This window comes from Python bivittatus, unplaced genomic scaffold (assembly GCF_059951505.1).
Source record: "Python bivittatus isolate LINGU-HERP-01145 unplaced genomic scaffold, Pbiv_v1 ctg000040_np1212, whole genome shotgun sequence".
Lineage (NCBI taxonomy): Eukaryota > Metazoa > Chordata > Lepidosauria > Squamata > Pythonidae > Python > Python bivittatus.
The window spans coordinates 505,525-523,566 of NW_028277032.1; the positions used below are offsets into that span (position 1 = coordinate 505,525).

The 18,042-nt window shown below is 41.6% G+C and overlaps 1 protein-coding gene across 1 annotated transcript in view; it reads left to right on the top strand.

Annotated features, from left to right (window-relative positions):
- CSMD2 (CUB and Sushi multiple domains 2) overlaps positions 1–18,042 on the top strand; it is a 611,879-nt gene that overhangs the window by 379,100 nt on the left and 214,737 nt on the right. Inside the window, exon 13 of the mRNA XM_088153370.1 lies at positions 13,026–13,208. Within this exon, the coding sequence (XP_088009496.1) occupies positions 13,026–13,208 (183 nt within the window). The remainder of the gene's footprint in view (positions 1–13,025; positions 13,209–18,042) is intronic.

Here is an 18,042-nt window from a genome sequence, read left to right on the forward strand (position 1 = left end):
TCAGCTAACTGAGGTTCTGGAGATATGAAAGATTGAACATTGGATTTTCTGCAGTCATGCCTTCTACCAACATAAGATCTTAATGGAAGAATATATACAAAGTCTTTTTTAACTGAAAAGGCCAGAAATTTAAGTCAGCACTTTTCCCCTGAAAAACACTCAAATTGTAGTTTTTCTGTAATTAATGCCATATAAATATAACTGTTTCTCCCCCTGGTAAAATGTTTGGTGTCCTTCAAAGCTACGCTCTTTCAGTTCACAACCTAATTAATTCCTTTCAGGGATATGCAACTTGTTACTAATCCTGCCTGCTTTGAGGTCTTCTTTAGTAATGTTATATTCCAATCCTCCATTTTTCTATGGGTTTAAAACAATTGTAAAGAACGTTGTAATCAAATATAAACATTTCCAACCAATGCAAGTTTTGTACATATCTTACCCTAGTGTATGTTTAATTGAATTGCCTTATAATTTCTTTTAATGCATATCATCTTGATTTCATTTCTTTTTTTATAATTTTATTAAAGTTTACAGATACAAAGATAAAAAACTAATATAAAGAAAAATATAAAAAATAAAAATAACGCAGAGAAAAAGAAAGAGAAAGAAGAAAAAAGAAAAAAAGAAAAGAGATATATAAGGAAATTACTTCCCCCATCATCAAAACAAGTACTAACAATTTCAGTGACTTACCGCCTTCTCTGATACTACAATCTTGATTTTGTTTCTGAAACACAGATGGCACAGATGAAAACTTTTAAAATGCTAATTTCCCTGATGTAAGCTCCCTTTTTCAATGTAATTACCACTGTTCCTACAGAACTTTCAGAAACATACATCCAGATATATTCCAAAGCATCCTTTTGCCTTTGGATTCAGAATGCTCTGAGCCACGCTACCTAGACCATGAGAAACAAGTCGTACGCCTTGAAATCCTGAACTGTTTCAGGACTTTAATTCTGCTCCAGATACATTTGCTGGAGTAAAAGATGGTGGAAGATGCGTGCACCTTCTCTGTTGTGGCACTAGGGAACAACACCCCCCTGAGATTTGTCTGCCTCCCCCCTCAGCTGGGTATAAAAGAGCCATGAAAATGTGTCAGTTTCCACCCAGGCCCTGAGTTAGAGTGAATGGTGGGTGGATCATGTCTATTTTATTGCTTTAGGATTTTTTTTTATCTTCTAGGTATTTGGAGTTTTAATTGCAGTTTAGGAATGATTTGCTTGTAGACTGCCCAGAGTCATTATAGAATTGAGCAACCTTATACATTTAATAAAATGAATGAACAAATAAATGCTCAGGATTGGGAATCCAATCTAAAGCATTGCACAACTCTATTACTTTAAAATTAAAATAGTTCTATAACTTTCTGGGTAATGGACTGGCAGAGTAGTACCACAGAAGGAGATGAAAGTGTTTATCTTAAAAATGAAGAAAAAAATATTCTCCCCCTAAAACAAAGATGCTCTCAGATAAGGGAAGGAAATTCATTCAGCAGCAACGTTGAGGTAGTCGTATGTTTCTCTTTGGGGAAAAAAGGGAGTGGGGAGCTCTTCTTTGCACTCAGCGAGGACCGGAAGCTTGAAAGTTAAGATTTTTTTTTTAAAAAAAAAGATAAATCATCCTTTAAATTGATGTTGAGTCCTGGTGATTTTTTCAATATATCCATGTTTGCAGTAGCATTTTTTATTTTTATTTTTTTGATGGAGGGGCTTCCTAATGAAGCCTACAGCTATGTGATTTTCTGGTGGCCTCTCATCCAAGCGTTGTCAGTTTCCAGGGAGAGACCACTTAGCAGGCTCTGCCCTGGTTAGCTTTTGAACCCAGGCCAGGCTGGCCAGGTGATGCCAATACAATTAAAGAATTTGAATGAGGACTGTAGCAAGTAACAAGTGTTTAAAGCAGTGTTTCTCAACCTTGGCGACTTGAAGCTGTGTGGACTTCAACTCCCAGAATGCCCCAGCCAGCAAGCTGGGGAGTCGAAGTCCTCACAGCTTCAAGCTGCCAAGGTTGAGAAACACTGGGTCAAAGCCTTCCCATTACCTTGCTGTGTGGGCTAGGGTCACAATCCAGATCATACATACCCCATTGTCAGTTAGTTCCCAGGGAGAAAACATGATGCTGGAGAATAGAATTGTACAATTAAGGTCAACTGTAGCTCAGCTCTTGGATTATTCAAAAGGCTGATCTTGGAGAAGCAAGGATGAACACTTTCAGGTATTTCAGAGAGGCCTTTTATCCTGTGACAGGAGCATGCATCAACACTCCTTCGACACATCTTGTTTTTGTTTGCAAGCCATGCAACCTGTTTTCCCTGAGGCAAACTTGCTACCATTTAAACCAGATCAGTGAGATTTACTACAAGCTGGATTTGATGATCCTTGAAATTTGCTGGAGGTTATGACAATCCAAGATCATGATGGCAAGAAGCCAACTTCATATTGCATGGCTACATATTTTTCCAACACTGTCCTCTCTAGACCTGTTGGCCTTTGGCCATTTATCTGGACATCTCATGGATGCATTCGTGCAATTTCTTGGCAGCAATATGGAAACAGATTGACATTGTCTTCTTTCTGAATGTTTTTTTCCCCCCAATTTCCATTCTACCCTACAGCTCTAGTGTTTCTTCCAGGTTTCGCATCCATGAACCAACCAGTTCTGATGAGCTTTTCAGACTCAACCAAGATTGATATACATACATATATACATTAATACAAGGTCTACTTTATTGAATCCACTAATTAAAACCTTTAAAAGTCAAGTATCCTTTGAGATAAGCTGGACTCCTGGTGATATTCTGAATGTGGTAGCATTATGGAAGCAGTTTGCCACTGCCTTCTTTGTCCTTTCTTGTAGCAAAGCATCTTTCAGAAGTACTGCTGAGGAGCAAAAAGTGAAAGAAAGAGATGCTGAGTCCTTACCTGGTTGGTTTTTTTCTTGCTCTGTTTCCTGATATCTCCCACATTTTGTAGGCCATGCCAGAAGTGGATATCAATGCCTTAATGTACCTGGACTGAAGATGTGTTTTTTCCTGAACTGACCATCTGACCAAAGTTAACATCCTAACATTTTTATGGGATGGGAAACTTAGTAAAATTTCTAAGTTGAACTAAACTCCATGACTTCCCAGGCATGTCTGTGCTGTTTTCTTGGCAATGATAGGAAGGAGTTTAACAGTAACACCTTTTTCTTAGATGTTTCTTCAATCTAATCACCAGTCCTGGGCTCTTCCAGAAGCTTCCCACCAAAGGACTAACCACATTTGGCCCTGACTACCTTTCTGAGGTCAACCAAAGTCAGTGGCATAGCCTAGTTAGGTATCTCATGGACACACCTATGAACTGGGCTAACTAAAGCCTGTAGTGGGGCTGAATGCTCATATCAAGGTGTAAAGGAATAAATAATATTTAAGCAGTCCTCTGAGAAAAATACTATGGAAAAATCATAATCCCTCAATGTTTTTGAGTCCTACAGTTAGGCAAAGTCACACAACAGAGGACTTTTGAAATTTATTTTATTTATTTATATTTCAAATGTGTCACCGCCCATCTCACTGTGGAGTGACTCTGGGCGGTTTACAGTAAAGACTTGAATTCAGCATCTGTTCACACAGACAATTATAGCTTAGACTCATATCTGTCCTGACCCTCTCTACAGGGAGTGTTGTTTTACTTTCTTCAAGAAAAGAAAAAAAGTTTCAGGTAAGATGAGCAAAGGAACCTCTTCATCTTTTCTTCTGCTCATAGTCCTTTCTGTCAAGACCAGCTTTAGAGCAGGAAGAATGGCCCCAAATTCTGGTCCTAGCATCAAGATACTGACAGGGGTCCTGAAACCCAAACCCAGGAAGTGGTCTTGAGGATACCTGATGATACAGCGGGCAGAGCATCCTATCTAAGCAGTAGCCCAACAGCAGTACCAGAAAATGTGGGAAGGGAGCAGAAGTTCTCCCATCCCAGAATCACTCATGGGGAAATCAGACTAGATATACTTCTTACAGATGCTCCCAGAAAGGATGGCCCAATGGTAAAGCTACTTGGTTGCTGCTTAGCTGTTGCAGCACCTTCTGCTCTTCTCTCAGAAGCAGACTTCCTTGCTGGACAAATTGTACCCCGTTTTGAGACCTGGTTTATCAAGTACGAACCTGAGCCATACTGCATTCATGGCAGGAATCGGGCACTGCCCTCTGCTTTATCATTTCAGTCACTTTCCTTATGCCTTAGCATGCCTTCAAAACCATGGTGGGCTGGAAAATCTTTCTTATACGCATGTACACATAATAAAAATTAACCAGGTAGGCTAATGAGCAACAACATCTGGTTTGGCGCTGGCTGTCCTTCTATCAGCCAGGTACAATTGTTACCATATTGATGGCAATGTTAAAGAGAATTCATTGTTATCCCAAGAAATCGAAAGTAAAGTACATTACACTGATACATTAAAGTGAAGTACGTTATTCTCCTCCTAAGATTGCAGCTGGGGATTTGAGACTGAGTCTAACATATTTTACCTTGAGCCACATTGCATCCATCAGCCATCCATTCTTTCTTTAACCCATGCCTGCTGTAGCAAAATTCAGTGGAGGAGTTCAAACATTCAGTTAATGGAATAGAGGTAACCCAGATTCACTGAACAGTGTATATCTTGTGGTTGGGTTCTCCCTTCTGAAACTGTAGCACTTGAGGAAGCCTTGCAGAGATATGGGATAAAAACATCTGCAGACAACTTTTGAAATATTTTGGTATTGGTCTCCTTCAACCTGGAGAACCTGACTACAATGTATGTGCATTAAACTCAACATAATATGGTTTGTTTTCTGTTGGCTTAGTACGGAATGTGAAACAGCCATCGTTTGTGGCTTAGCACTACTTGTTAACCAGTTTGCCCAGCAAACCATAGTCAAAACCACTGTGGTTTAGTGGAGCATGATGAATTCTTCCAGTCTTTAAAGTCTTTTTCTCGTGTCTTTGCCTCTCCATCACCTCTAGTAGGACAGCAGGATCTCTTAGGAAAACTTGCCAACCTTCCTGTCATTCCTTCTCCAGCTAATACTGTTTTTTTCCCCCTCACTTTGCTCCTACAATGTTTGAGGGCCCCATCTCCTTCACTTTTGCTTCTCCCCTCAAAGCCACTGGTTGCATTTTTTTACCCCATTCTTTTCTCATTAGACATAGTGTCTCATGTAAAGAAATAAATGCAACAAAAATCTAACTCCATTGTTTAAACCATGATGAAACAAGTGAAACAGCTGGACATTCCAACTTGCTATTACAATTGTTTGTGGAAGCTTCAGAGATAGAGACACAGGCACCCAGACCCATCCATGCAGACACACGCACATGATGTACCCACATATTATGACTGGAAGCAGCTTAACTTTTTCAGCCCTTTTAAAAACAAAACAAGGGGAATGTATTATTTTAAAAAATACATAACTGCTCCGGGCAAATGTATGCAGCCTGATGCACTGTTCAGTGAAGGACTTCAGAAGCACATGCAGATCCAGAATCCTGGATCCTGGTAGGAATCCTGCATGGGGGATGGAATTCCACTGACAGTAGCCAAGCAACAGTTCCTTCATTTAAGGTCCAATCTGTCTATATCAAGTTTCGATTGTTATGGGTAATCAGTCAGACCACTGCTGCTTTCAGTCCATGATTGCTAATCTTAGAAGGCAGAGGGGAAATAGGAAGAGTCACTGTCATAAGAAAGGTAGACCTGAAATGTGGATTCTCTTTTAATGGCACGTACACGATGAAGCAAGTGAAACCTGTCTGTCTGAAAGAGTTTTAAACTTTTAATCCCCAAAGAGATCAGTGGCAGCGCCGGCTTGATTATCTTATGAGGAACAGCAGGACTGATACCCACCTTCTCCAGCTGGCCCCCTCTTGCCTTTCTTTGGGGAGATGATGGCCCCATGGCAGAGCAAGCCCATGCTTTTCATGCAAGAGGTTCTAGCTTCAATCCCCAGCTTTCTCAATAAGGATGGAAAAGCCAAAAGCCAGGAACACCCTTGGCGGGCATTGCGTTATTAACCCTTTGAAGCCTAGCTGATGAAAAAGTTAATTGAGCTAGTTTAGTCCCAGTTTAGTCCCTGGTTTGATTTCAGATAAATTAATCCCTTTGAGTTAATTTTCAGAATACATTGACTGGTTTTTGGTGTTTGCATAACACATAACTTTAACACCAAGCTCTCTGCTAAATATTGGCGGGACCCCAAAGAAGAACGTAGCTGTCCATGGCAAGAAATTGTTGCCCAAGTACTGTTTTTATTAAGAGTGATCTATGGGGTGAGGTTTGGGGAATGAATCAATCATGAACACTTCAAGGTTAGGTGCTATCTGGTCTGTAAGGGAGTGGTTTGGTCTCAGTGCAAGATGCCAGCCAAGGTGGCCCAGATAAGACCTGGAAATCTGTTGGGGTCACAGTGGGGACCACACCAACCCCTCCTTTACAGGCAGACGTGCGTGCCAGGCTTTCATCCATTATGCTGCAGATGTTCCTCCTATATCAGACACTTTCTTCATCTAGTTTTCAAAAGAAATAAATTAGAACAAATGGTTTCTGCTGAAATAGACAGATAACGTGGCTCTCTGCATGAGCGGCTTTATATTTCCCAACCTTTGCCATGAATATTTGTCAAGTATGCACAGGATAATTATTTTTACTGTACTTTCCCCACACTTCTTCCCTTGACTTCTGTCACTCTTCCAGACTGACTGCTATTGAACTTTTAATGATTTCAAAGCTTAATGGAGTGGAGATTAAAAAGGGGACAACAACTCACATAGCTAGCTTGACATTTTGCTCCAGCCATCTGGAGTAGGCTCACTTTTCCCCCCTTCTTCTTGACTTTGTGGGGCTTCATTTGTAAAACTGAAACATGGAGCTATGGCTCAAGATTACCTGTCAGCCATACTCCAGTCTTACAGTAAAATTTTCTGCTTTTTTTTCTCTTTTTTTAACCAGAAATAAGTTCCGCTGAGGTAAATGGAACTTCTTCCTTTACAAGTTTGTGTTAGAATAGTTTCATCTTAAAGATGTAAAGCTTGTCAGTGGTTTATGGATGTGCAGACCAGTTGCTCCCCTTTTTTCTCAATGAGAAAATGTACATCTCTAGTGAAAAACTCTTTCAGGCATGCACTAAATTCCAGTGACATTTTACTAGATTGGCTTCTTATCTTTTTCTGTGATCTTCAAACACTTTGATGCAACCTTTTTTTAGCCATACTTGAATTTCAAGGGAGGAATGAGGCCCAGCTATATAACACAGCTAGGAACAATCACCTGGAACCAAGGAATGGGTGTTTTTGAAACAGAACCTTGAAATACGGGCCTGGCAGGCTTAAGTCCCCATTTGAACTGAGTTTATATCTTCATTTATAAAACAGATTCTTTCTTAGAGGTGAAAGTAGAAGATTGAGGGCCTTCACTCCTTCCTCTTATTCTTCAAGGATCTGAAACAGGAGTCTGCAGGAAGTGGTCAAAAAAATCAAGATGGTGGCTGTTCGTATGCAGTCAAAGTTCTGCCTGGTTTTTATGTATGTTGATGCACATTGATCTGAAACTATTGCCCAGGCACTCAAGGTGTGATGTGTTGTAGAATTCATCTCTCTCCTCTTGTACCTATTTGTAGTTTGCATTACATTATTTAATTTATGGGGGAAGATGGTTGATGTTTTAGGATAGAAAATGAATGGCTCATGGTCCAACTAGAACAGTGTTAGTAGCCAGGTAAAAGTTAGTGGTAATTCCTAATAATTCAAGGATGATAATTAAGGAGAAACACATTCACTTCTCTTTCTTCTTCCAAGCCATGGATGTTTCCGCATCACACAAGCAACACAAACTGAATTGAAACAATTGTCCTGGTTCTGACATACCCCCCTTTCACTGTATATGATGGACAAAGATTCTGGAAGAAGATGCAAATACCTATAAGAGTTGGGTTGATTTCCCGGTGGCTGCTTGCATTCATATTATGCAGTGAGAAATACACTCAATCTGTTCTAAGGGAGCAACTGTTAATAGCAGCTGACAGACAGGTCCTGCTCTGCATTATTTATCTACAAAATAAAAAAAAGCACTTATTTTTATCTCCCTTGCACTGAAATTTTGGGGACATTGTTTTAAGAGTTTTTTTGGGCATTGATTTTCAGTGCATATTTATTTCCCAACAAAAATTCTACATTTCTGTTGAAGGAAAACCATAAATGACCAGGCTTGTCATTTATGTTTCCAGGATATATTCCAGAGGAACCTGAAGGCCTCTGAAAACTTGTTGAAGGTCCTAGGTTTTATCAATAAAGGGCAAAGACACTTCCTGAAACAAGCTTGTGTCTACCGTATCTGCTGCGGGTTGCAATTATATGGAATGTTGGGTATGTTATAAGACCCAGTTTTAGATTATGAAGGTTAAAGTGAATCCCACCAAGCTGGTGTAAAAAATGTTGGAACAACTTAGACGAAAATTCTACTTATCAAAAAGTTCCTAGTTCCCCATTTTACTATTTTATGGAGACCCAGAATGATCTTGTTGTAACCTTTGGACATTCCTGTTTTTCATTACATTCTCCTACAGTATGAGATAACTGTAGCATCATTTTATTCATACCTCCATTCCTTGTTCTGGTCTTCTCCTCCTCTCCTCTGGCAGAGGGGGAACATGTACAAAAGTGCATTCACAAACCAGTCATGTAAATTTATTTATTTAATTTATATAGCTGCCCATCTCTCATATGTGACTCCAAGCAGCTTACAATGAAATAGGTAAAACAGATGAAATGCATAATATAAAAATAAAAACTCATAATAGCTGAACATCATGAAATAACCACCAACAAGCCAAAAGATGGGCTCTATCCCATATCCGGGGCCCCAGGCCTGGGTGCAAAACCAAGTTTTCAGGGTCTTAAGAAAGGCCAGCAGGGTCAGGGCTAATTTAGCCTCAGAAGGAATGACTTTCCAAAGGGTGGGTGCCACGGCCACATCAGAAAAGGATCTCCTCCTGGGCCCGGCTAGCCAACACTCCTTAGCTAACGGCATGCAGAATATGCCTCTCCTTGCCAGACCAATTGGAGAGATAGTCCCATAAGTAGCCAGCTCCTCCCCCTTGTATTATTGTTATCATCATCATCATCCTTCAGGTTACTGTAAGGTAGCCAACCAGAACACTTGACTAGCACTAAGCAGACGTTCCACATCCCATTTACTCTATTCCTCCCCAAGCTAAGAGAAACATTTGCTGTTCTTTTCATGATTGAGGCTTCAAAATTAGCTTTCCATGAGAGCACCTGACTAGCAAACAGGCAAGGGAAGTTCATGCTCTGCCTCCTCCATCCCCAAGAAGATAGGAAAAAACTAGTGCAGAATATACAATTAGCACATCCCAAGGGAATAACGGTAGCAACTAATTTCTTCCCCATTCTTCTTTGAAAGTCAAGCATTCTTTGAAAGTCAAGAAATCAAGAGCCAAGTCTTACATTGTCTACATACCTACATTATTCATTCATGCATGCATGCATGCATGCATCCAATTTGTATAGCCACCCAGAGTCCCTGAGGTGAGATGAGTAGCTCACAATTAAAGCGATACCCAAAACAAAAGAACAAATTAATAAAAAAGCCTGCAAACCCTCAATAAAAAAAACCACACATTAAAAACAGAAAAATCAGTGTTGGCATCCAGTTGGTATCTCACGCTCAGCAAAGCCATTGGACAGACTCTCCACTACCCCTAGACCCTCAAGCTGGTGGCAGAACCATGTTCTCAGAGCCTTCCTAAAGCCCAGTAGGTTTGATGTTCCAAAGGGCAGGCACCATGACAGAAAAGACTCTCTTCCTGGGTCCTGTCATATGACACTCCTTTGTACACAGGACCCTCAACGTGCCTCTCCTGCCAGACCTGATGGGATGAGTAGATGTAACCAGGGAGAGATGGTCCCTCAAATGTCCCAATCCCATCCCAGCTCCATGTAGACTACATTATAGCAATCCATTTGAGAAATGACCAGGGTACGAGTGATTAAGAGCAGAGTCTCCTGGTCCAAGAACAGGTACAACTGGTGCACAACATGAAGCTAACCAAAGGTCCTCCTGGCCACAGCTGCCACCTGCTCTTTGATCAGGAGCCATGACTCCAGGAGAGCCCCCAGATTGTGCCACCCCATCCAGAACCCAAGGTGTTAAGTCCCTGGAACCTGCAGGCCCTAAAGCCCAAAGCCACCCAGTCTTGCTAGAGTTGAGCTGAAGTCTGTTGTTCCCTATCCAAACCCCCACAGCCTCCTGTAATGGGCAGAAGGAATAACCTTGAGATACAAGAGGAAAAGCTGCAACTAAGACAATGGTCAGATTAAAAAAATCTCAGTCTGGGGCAGAAATGTAATTAGAGTAAGCATCTCAGACATGACCCTCCCTAGTTCTCATGAAGATAAAGGGAGCAGAGAGGAAGCACATTCAGACTTGCAAGATTCTTATTTATTTTATTATAACCTTATAATAAAAGTAGTATTAGCTTGCTTGTCTTTGGTTTCCAGGTTTGGCCTGCCTTGGAGGGGTGACATCAACCTTTTCAGCTGGAGAGTGGTAGGATCCATGGGCAAATAGAGGCTGCAAGGGCGGGATCCAATCCAAAGCTCTTGTCACCCTCTTGTTCCAGGCAGCAGTTAGAGCCTCAACCAGACAACTGAGCAGACCATCAGGAACAGCTCCAAGCTCACTCTGGAATCTCTCAGAGAGAAATTAGTTCCCTGGGGGTATGGCTCAAATAGGTCCCATGTCTCTGCAGTGAGGCATTGCACCAGAGAACTCCAGTGGCTACCAGGGAGTGATCTGACCGTGACAGGGGAGCAACAGAGATCTCCCCCAATTCCAGATCACTGCTCCTACAGGAAGACCAGATCAGGTGTATTTTCACATGTCGGGCCTTGGATGATATGGGATAGGCCCATGGCTGTCATATGGCCATGAACTCCTGAGCTACCCCAGACCCGTTTCTCAGAGAAAGCAGATTGAAGTCCCCTAAAACCATAAATCTGGGAAACTCCACTGCCAGCCTGGGGAGGTTCAGGCAGGGAAGTTGCCATGCAGCAGGGAGACTGTTACAGCAGCAACAACTCCAACAAGCCAAGTGCCTTAAAAAGATTAACCCTATATTTGGTTTAATCTACAGGTCAGCACTGACACTGATTTGTGGGTGAGCTTTCACAAGGGCTGTGTTTCTTCCATAATACTAGCTGGGATGTTTTAATCATAGTAGTCTTTTTATATAACATGCTAAGCCAGAAGCAAAGAGAGCACAATATGTCTCAACCTTCTGTCAGAATCAGGCCATCGTAGCAGGAGAAAGGAATTCTCACACTTCCCCCGTGTCATTTTGTCATTGCCATCTCTGTGCCTGGCCTCCTTGGCAAAAGGATTATAGCTTTCCTGGGTTCAGTTGAAAATTTTTAGAGAAAAAGGCTTATTGCCAGCCAGCATGTATCAAAATAAGTAATGGGTCAGTGCAAATTTTCAATAATTTAACATGTCTCTTTAGAGAAGGTATCTCCCAAGAAATTTTAAAGAGAGAAAAAGTAAGGTTTTTTTTTCTTGGATGCGCTTTCTCAGATGACAAAAGCAAAGTGGATAATGAAAGGTGGCAGGGGTGTCTGCAGAGTATGATAAAAAAGGCAATGTTTTATGTGTGACCCAAGCAGGGCTTCAGATGCATCATCTGAAAGAAGCCCTTGAAGGAATCGTTGCTCTAATTGTCTCTTGAGCCCATCCCATGTAGCAGTGTCCGCTCTTCATGCTTGTCCGTGCTTACCATGGTTTAAGATAGGCAGAGGTCTCCACAGGGTATGGTAAAAAAAGGTCAAGACAGCAGTCACAATAATGCAATTGAAACTCCACCTGTTTTTATATGTGTTGCAAAGTTTTAATTTTAAAAAACCAGGTGGATTTTCGATAGCCCTGTGGGGGGCCATCATCTTGACTTTCTTTGAGCACACCTGTGGACATCCCTGATGAGAGGGATGTGCAGGTATTTGGACCTTTTGGTGCTTCAGGACCAGCACAGACACCTTTACTCTACCCGTCTCTACGTCCTTAACACTTCCTGAACTGAAACATGCATGGTTCATGAACTTTGCAGTACCATTCAAGACCAGGAAAAGGGAGCCTCCTTTAAGGTGTTGAAAGGTACAGCAGGTGCCCCCATGCCAGAGCAGAAGCATCTTTCCCACTTTCAATCCTAATATCTCATTCCTCTGCTGAATGAACTCCAAGAGCACAACATTTTAAGCCATACTTCAGTGTTTTGCGCTTGGGTTTTTGCTACACCCTAGGATAAAATCCAAGCAAATAACATCATATCTTAGTGCGATATATCAGCTCCTAAACCCTGCAATCATGGAAGTACAGAAGGAAAATATTCCTGTAATTTCAAGTGATTCACATGACAGTTTGAGTAGCTTTATTTTCAGAGGAGATTTGGTGCACCCTCCTTCCTTCCTTCCTTCCTTCCTTCCTTCCTTCCTTCCTTCCTTCCTTCCTTCCTTCCTTCCTTCCTTCCTTCCTTCCTTCCTTCCCTCCCTCCCTCTCTCTCTCTCTCTTTTCCTTCAACATCCCAAAGTCTAAAAAAAATAAGAAGAATAACAGGTAGGGAGCCTTTGGTAACATTCACTCCAGTCCTGATTTTTTTTACCTGTTCCTCCTGTTTCCAACTCTATATACAGACTAAATTCCCAGGAATGTCCTATAAGATCAAAAGACGGATTACATTCTAACCACAGAATGTGAACAGGAGCTGGGAGGATCATACGCTGATTCTTCTTTACAGTTGACCACTTCTGCTAGGACATTAGAAGTTTTCCAGAAGCAAATAAACCTGATTTATTTTTATTATGAGTATGTGGGTTTTTTTAACCGTTATGGAAAGAATTCCTACCGTGCCAAGAGTAAAACGCCAGATGCTATAAAAGATTACATGCAAACATTTCCCTTTATGTTCCCCACTTTCGTATCTTTGTTTGTGTTTCTTCTAGAAATTGACCAGGGAAGCTGTGGAGATCCTGGAATGCTGGCCTATGGCAAGAGAGAAGGGTCAACATTTCGCCACGGAGACTCGTTGACGTTTGAATGCCAGCCTGCATTTGAAATGAAGGGGCAGAAAACAATCACGTGTCAAAAGAGTAGCCAGTGGTCTTCTCAGAAACCAATCTGTGTTTGTAAGTCAGAGGGAAAGAATGCCCTTTCCCATTTAACAAGGGATATCTCAGGTGCTGTCAAGAGTGCACAATTTGACATGTTGGGTGCGGTAGAGATGGGAAGGAAACTAAACCTACAGGTTCCATATTTAAGCTAACTTTGAACTTCTGTTAACCCAAACATAGATAGTCTGGAAGAGTACTATGGTTCCAAGGACTAACAAACTCAGGCATGGAGAAGGAAGAACCAGCTGGTTGATTGGGGAGGCCCTGTAACTGGCAAGCAGAGAGGCCCCTGACACCCCAGAAAGTACAGATCTTCAGAAGAAGACACCATCCTTATGTCAGGAGCCAGCATTGTTTACAAGAAGCAGTCACCACTGTGCAAATTCACAATGCTGCACTGTGCCAAAATCTCATGAGATTTCCTGTGAAACCAGAACATCCGAGGCTTGGCTCTCTTGCAAGATTTCAGCCATCTCTCTGTATGTACTGGGGGTCTACCTACACCATCTAAATGATAGTGGTGTTATAATGTTTCTGGGTGCCACGTTGTCAGTCTGCACCTTAAATCCTTTCTGTCTTGCTTAGTCTGCTTGATTAGTGCAGGTAGCACCCACCCCTGACATGAGGTCATGGAGAGGGGACAGGTTAGACTTCAGAGACCTTTCCCCCAAAGCCTCTTCATTCTCCAACAGATAGGTTTAGTAATTAAAGAGGTACTCAGTGCCAGGGCTTAGCTAAAACTAAGCTCTTGTTAAGTTTGGTTTAAATAAGAGGTAGCTGTCTCAACTGATTTTATTTCTATAATGCCTTTCTTCCTGGAGCCCAGGGGACAGAATAAGAACAATTGTAGACTCTGACTAAGCCCAGCTTGATCCTTGTCCAAATTCTAAAGTACAAAGAACACTTTGAGGTACAGTGACTACAACCACCTTAAAAACCAACTCATGCATGGATTATAGACTAAAATAAATAACTGGTGAAAAATCTCTTCTAAAACTACTGAAGAGGCCCTTCTTTGGTGAGAGAGAACTGAAGAAACAGAGTTAATCCGGTACCTGTGTCTGTCTGATGGATGTTCACGATAGGCGGCAGGCAAGACCTGAAAGGATAATCTGAGAATCTAGACAGAAGCTGGCTGCCTGCCTGCCTGCCTCTGTCAGTGAACTCTTTATTTCTGCTTGTCATATTTTCCATTTAGTGGTTAATTGTCTCTTCATCCCTCTTCTGATCCAAAAAGGCAATTATTGCTAAGTAAAGAAATGCATAGGTGTAGGATAATAGGCAAGTTAGGCAAGCATTCTCTTTCGATGTGCTCTGCTTCTGGGGAGTTTCCTGATTCTCAGCAGGGAGAGCCTTGCTTCTGTGTGGAGACTTCTCCCATGAAAATGTCACTGGCAGCCATAGACTGAATGAGAGTAATTGTTTTTCTACAATGAGCCGTATCTGAAAAATGGTGGTGTCATTGCTTGGGCTAAAGGGTGCGTATTTGGGGAAAATAACATCTGCCTCCTCTGGATCTTAGATGCTCACCTAGGCTTAAGATTTGCAAGGATTATACAACCAACAAAGAAGGTCTGGAACAACTTTAGCTTGCCACGTAACATCCCGTGCAGGTTTTCTCTCTCTGTAGTGCTGGGCAGTACTTGTAGACTGGGAATTGTGTGTGACTCTGTGATGGAATGGAATTATGAAGGCCAGGCTCAGGGAGATAAACATTTTCTTAGCTCACCAGAACCGCGTGGGAGGAACAAGAGGATGAGGCTGGCACCTCCCTGAGGAATTCACACTGTTGTGGCTGGAGAACTTTGGGAACTGGAGATTTAGTCTGGGAAGATTCTTGCTAGAGCTTGTAGCTAATAAACATAACTGGACTGAATTGGCACTGTCTCTTGGAGTTCCTTGGGCTAGGCCTGACAGACTCCTATGCATTCATTTACTGGTGTACAAGCCCTACACATGTATTCACATGGTTCGTATGAAAACTAAAATTAAGGTGAGAATACGGGATGCTGTTCCCTAAAGAATACCAACATCTGGTGATGCAGGCCATATATTGGCACTCACACTATTGGCCCCTCGCGGTGAGTGGAAACCCTTTTGGGTCTTCTTGCTTGGCATGGGAAGGGCAAGACACTGAGTCAAAGCCTTTCGAGGTCCCTTTTTAAAGCTCATAGATGTTCAGGAGAAACTCCACATGGATACCTGAGGATATTCATTTGGGGTTGTTATATTTTGGAAGGGATCCAGTGGATCAGTATCCTCCAAGGTTAGGAACTTTGAATGCTCTTCTTTGGGACTTCTAAAAGCAGTGGTTTTTAAAACTGTTTTATGATTCCTCAGAAGCCTACCATATCTTCCGTGTCTACAAGATCTGGGTAGTAAAAAAAAAAGTGCCTGATAGACAGCTCCTTTGCCACTACTGGTCTCCTCTGTTAGTACAAAGTTTTGAGTAACTCTTGAGTTGTATGCTCAGTTCAGGTGGAGAAAACTGGATCAAGTAGCAAAGTCAAAGAGATGAAACCAGAAGCCAATACACTATGGGTGGACTTACACAATACGGCTCAGCCGGTTGTGGGAACCAACCAGACATTTTGTCTTAGCAAATGTACTGTATCCTGCAGTCCTTTGAAATCCACACTGTCCTATTCTGAATGTACAAAAGTGGAAATGTACTAGATTCCTGTAGTTAGAGCAGTGTTTCTGAACCTTGGGAACTTTAAGATGTGTGGACTTCAACTCCCAGAATTCCCCAGCCAGCATCTTAAAGTTCCCAAGGTTCAGAAACACTGGGCTAGAGTCTTGATCCCTCCGTCTTTATGAAAATCTGTTTCTTTAGAACGACCAGGAACAGTCCAAACATTTTATACTTTCTAATGATTCAGAATGTGGCTCTAGAGAGGAGGCTTCAGTACAGGAAAAGTCCATAAAAAGGTCTGATGAGAAAAATACATCTGTCCATGTGTCCATACATAAAGTGATTGTATTCATATTTTGCTTCTATTTCTACAGCTTATAAATGGAAATTGCAGAGTGTCACATCAACACCCAAGTAAATTGTGTAGGCTTACTTGTAGATTTGTAACTGTGACTGATTACAAATGAGGATCAAGTAGTAGATATAGGTTGAATGGGACTGGTATAAAAAGTATAAAATGGAACTGGAACCCCGTATGGCATTGGTCTGAATTTTTGAGACAGAGGAGCATACCTCATATAGCATCCATGCATCCATGTCTTATATTTAATGTCCTTATGTCTTGGAACAAATCTTTCTTTCTTACCTAAAAGACTTTAGAACCATTTTGATTGGTTCAGACTAGGTTTGCAGCTACACATGTTGGCTGTGGGTTTAGAAACGTTACCTGTGATACTGTTGTCAGCTTCTTTAAGGTAGGGGTGGGTAACCTTTTTCTGATCAAGTGAGGCATTTATTCTGCATTACTCTGTTAGGTTTGGCTTTGGAACTAAAGCAAGAAATGGGTGGGGACTGAGCCTACAATGGAAGGGTAAGGTTTGGGTTCTACCTCCCCATGTTGTCTCTTCATTGCATCATCTTCTTTCTCCTCCCTCCCAAGGAAGGGAGAAATAGCTCATGCCACATGGGTCTTGGAGAGAAGCATTTCAACATTAATATAAGCATCTGAGCAAAGTGGGATATGTTGTCTCAACTACCATGGGCTGTGATTATCTTATGGGATTTTTGGACTGAAGGATCTCTTTCAAGTCAAATCAGAAGGGCAGGTTGAGATGAAGACACCCAGGTTACCATCTGTCCTGTCTTGGGGAGAATGGTTGTCTTCATTTACTTTGATCACCCTGCCATCTGTGGCTTATCCCAGATTATTCCTTGGCATCCAGGATGATTTATGAGAAGAAACTGGTAATGGTCCATCCCAGGGTAGATAATTCATTTTGTCTTAATTCTCAGTCCCAACTTTCAGATTGTCAGATGTGGATATTGGCATTGTAAAATAGGGTTCTCAGTAAGATTGGTGTGGCTGCTTGAACGTGTAACCCTATAGTGGTAATCATTTCATCCACTTTTATATAGGATGGTTATGGGGGAAAGGGTCCACTGTCCCAGCAGACCAAAATGGCTGGAATTGTGCCTCGTTTTTGGGTCCTGAATGACAGCATTTGCTGAAAGTGACTGGCAAGAGGAAGTGATTTTATCACCAGTGGCAAGGCGTCTCTGCTGTTTGCCCCTGCCCACCTCTTTCTTGTCATTCTCCTATCTTAGCTGAAATACAACATTTAAAAGGGAACATGGGTATAAGTGGTTTGTAACATCTTTTTGGCTGCAAAGCACATCTCTCAACAAAGAGACTGCCAGGGCGGGGTGGCTGCCAGAGGATTTGATCTTCTTCACAGCTAGACTCCAGTGGGGTCCTGGAAGTTTCATTTTCTTCAAGATGCATACTCTCAAATGACCAACTAGTAACCATCATCTGAAAATTATCTTTGTGTGGGTGGAATTACTTCTCTGTGTCAGAGAAGCACATTTCTTCAATAGGTTACCTGTACTCAAGTATGTGAGAAATTGAAACAATCATAAGGCTGCACTGTTATTGTGAAACTGGCCTGCTTGAGTTAAGTGTGATTGTTTTCAAGTGTAAGGCTAAATTTATCTGACTCATTCAGCCTTCCTTATCACTGTTGCTATTATGCTGTTGGCAATTGGTTTGAAAAAGTGTGTCTCATTTACAGTATGTGGCATCTAAAGAAGGAAATCACACTTTTCAATTTGAAATGTGACAATTACGGTTTGGTTATGGATGTCTGGATTTTTCTGTCCCCCAAATAATGTGGCTTAAAGAGGTACAGTATGTGATGCTCTTTGTTATATAAT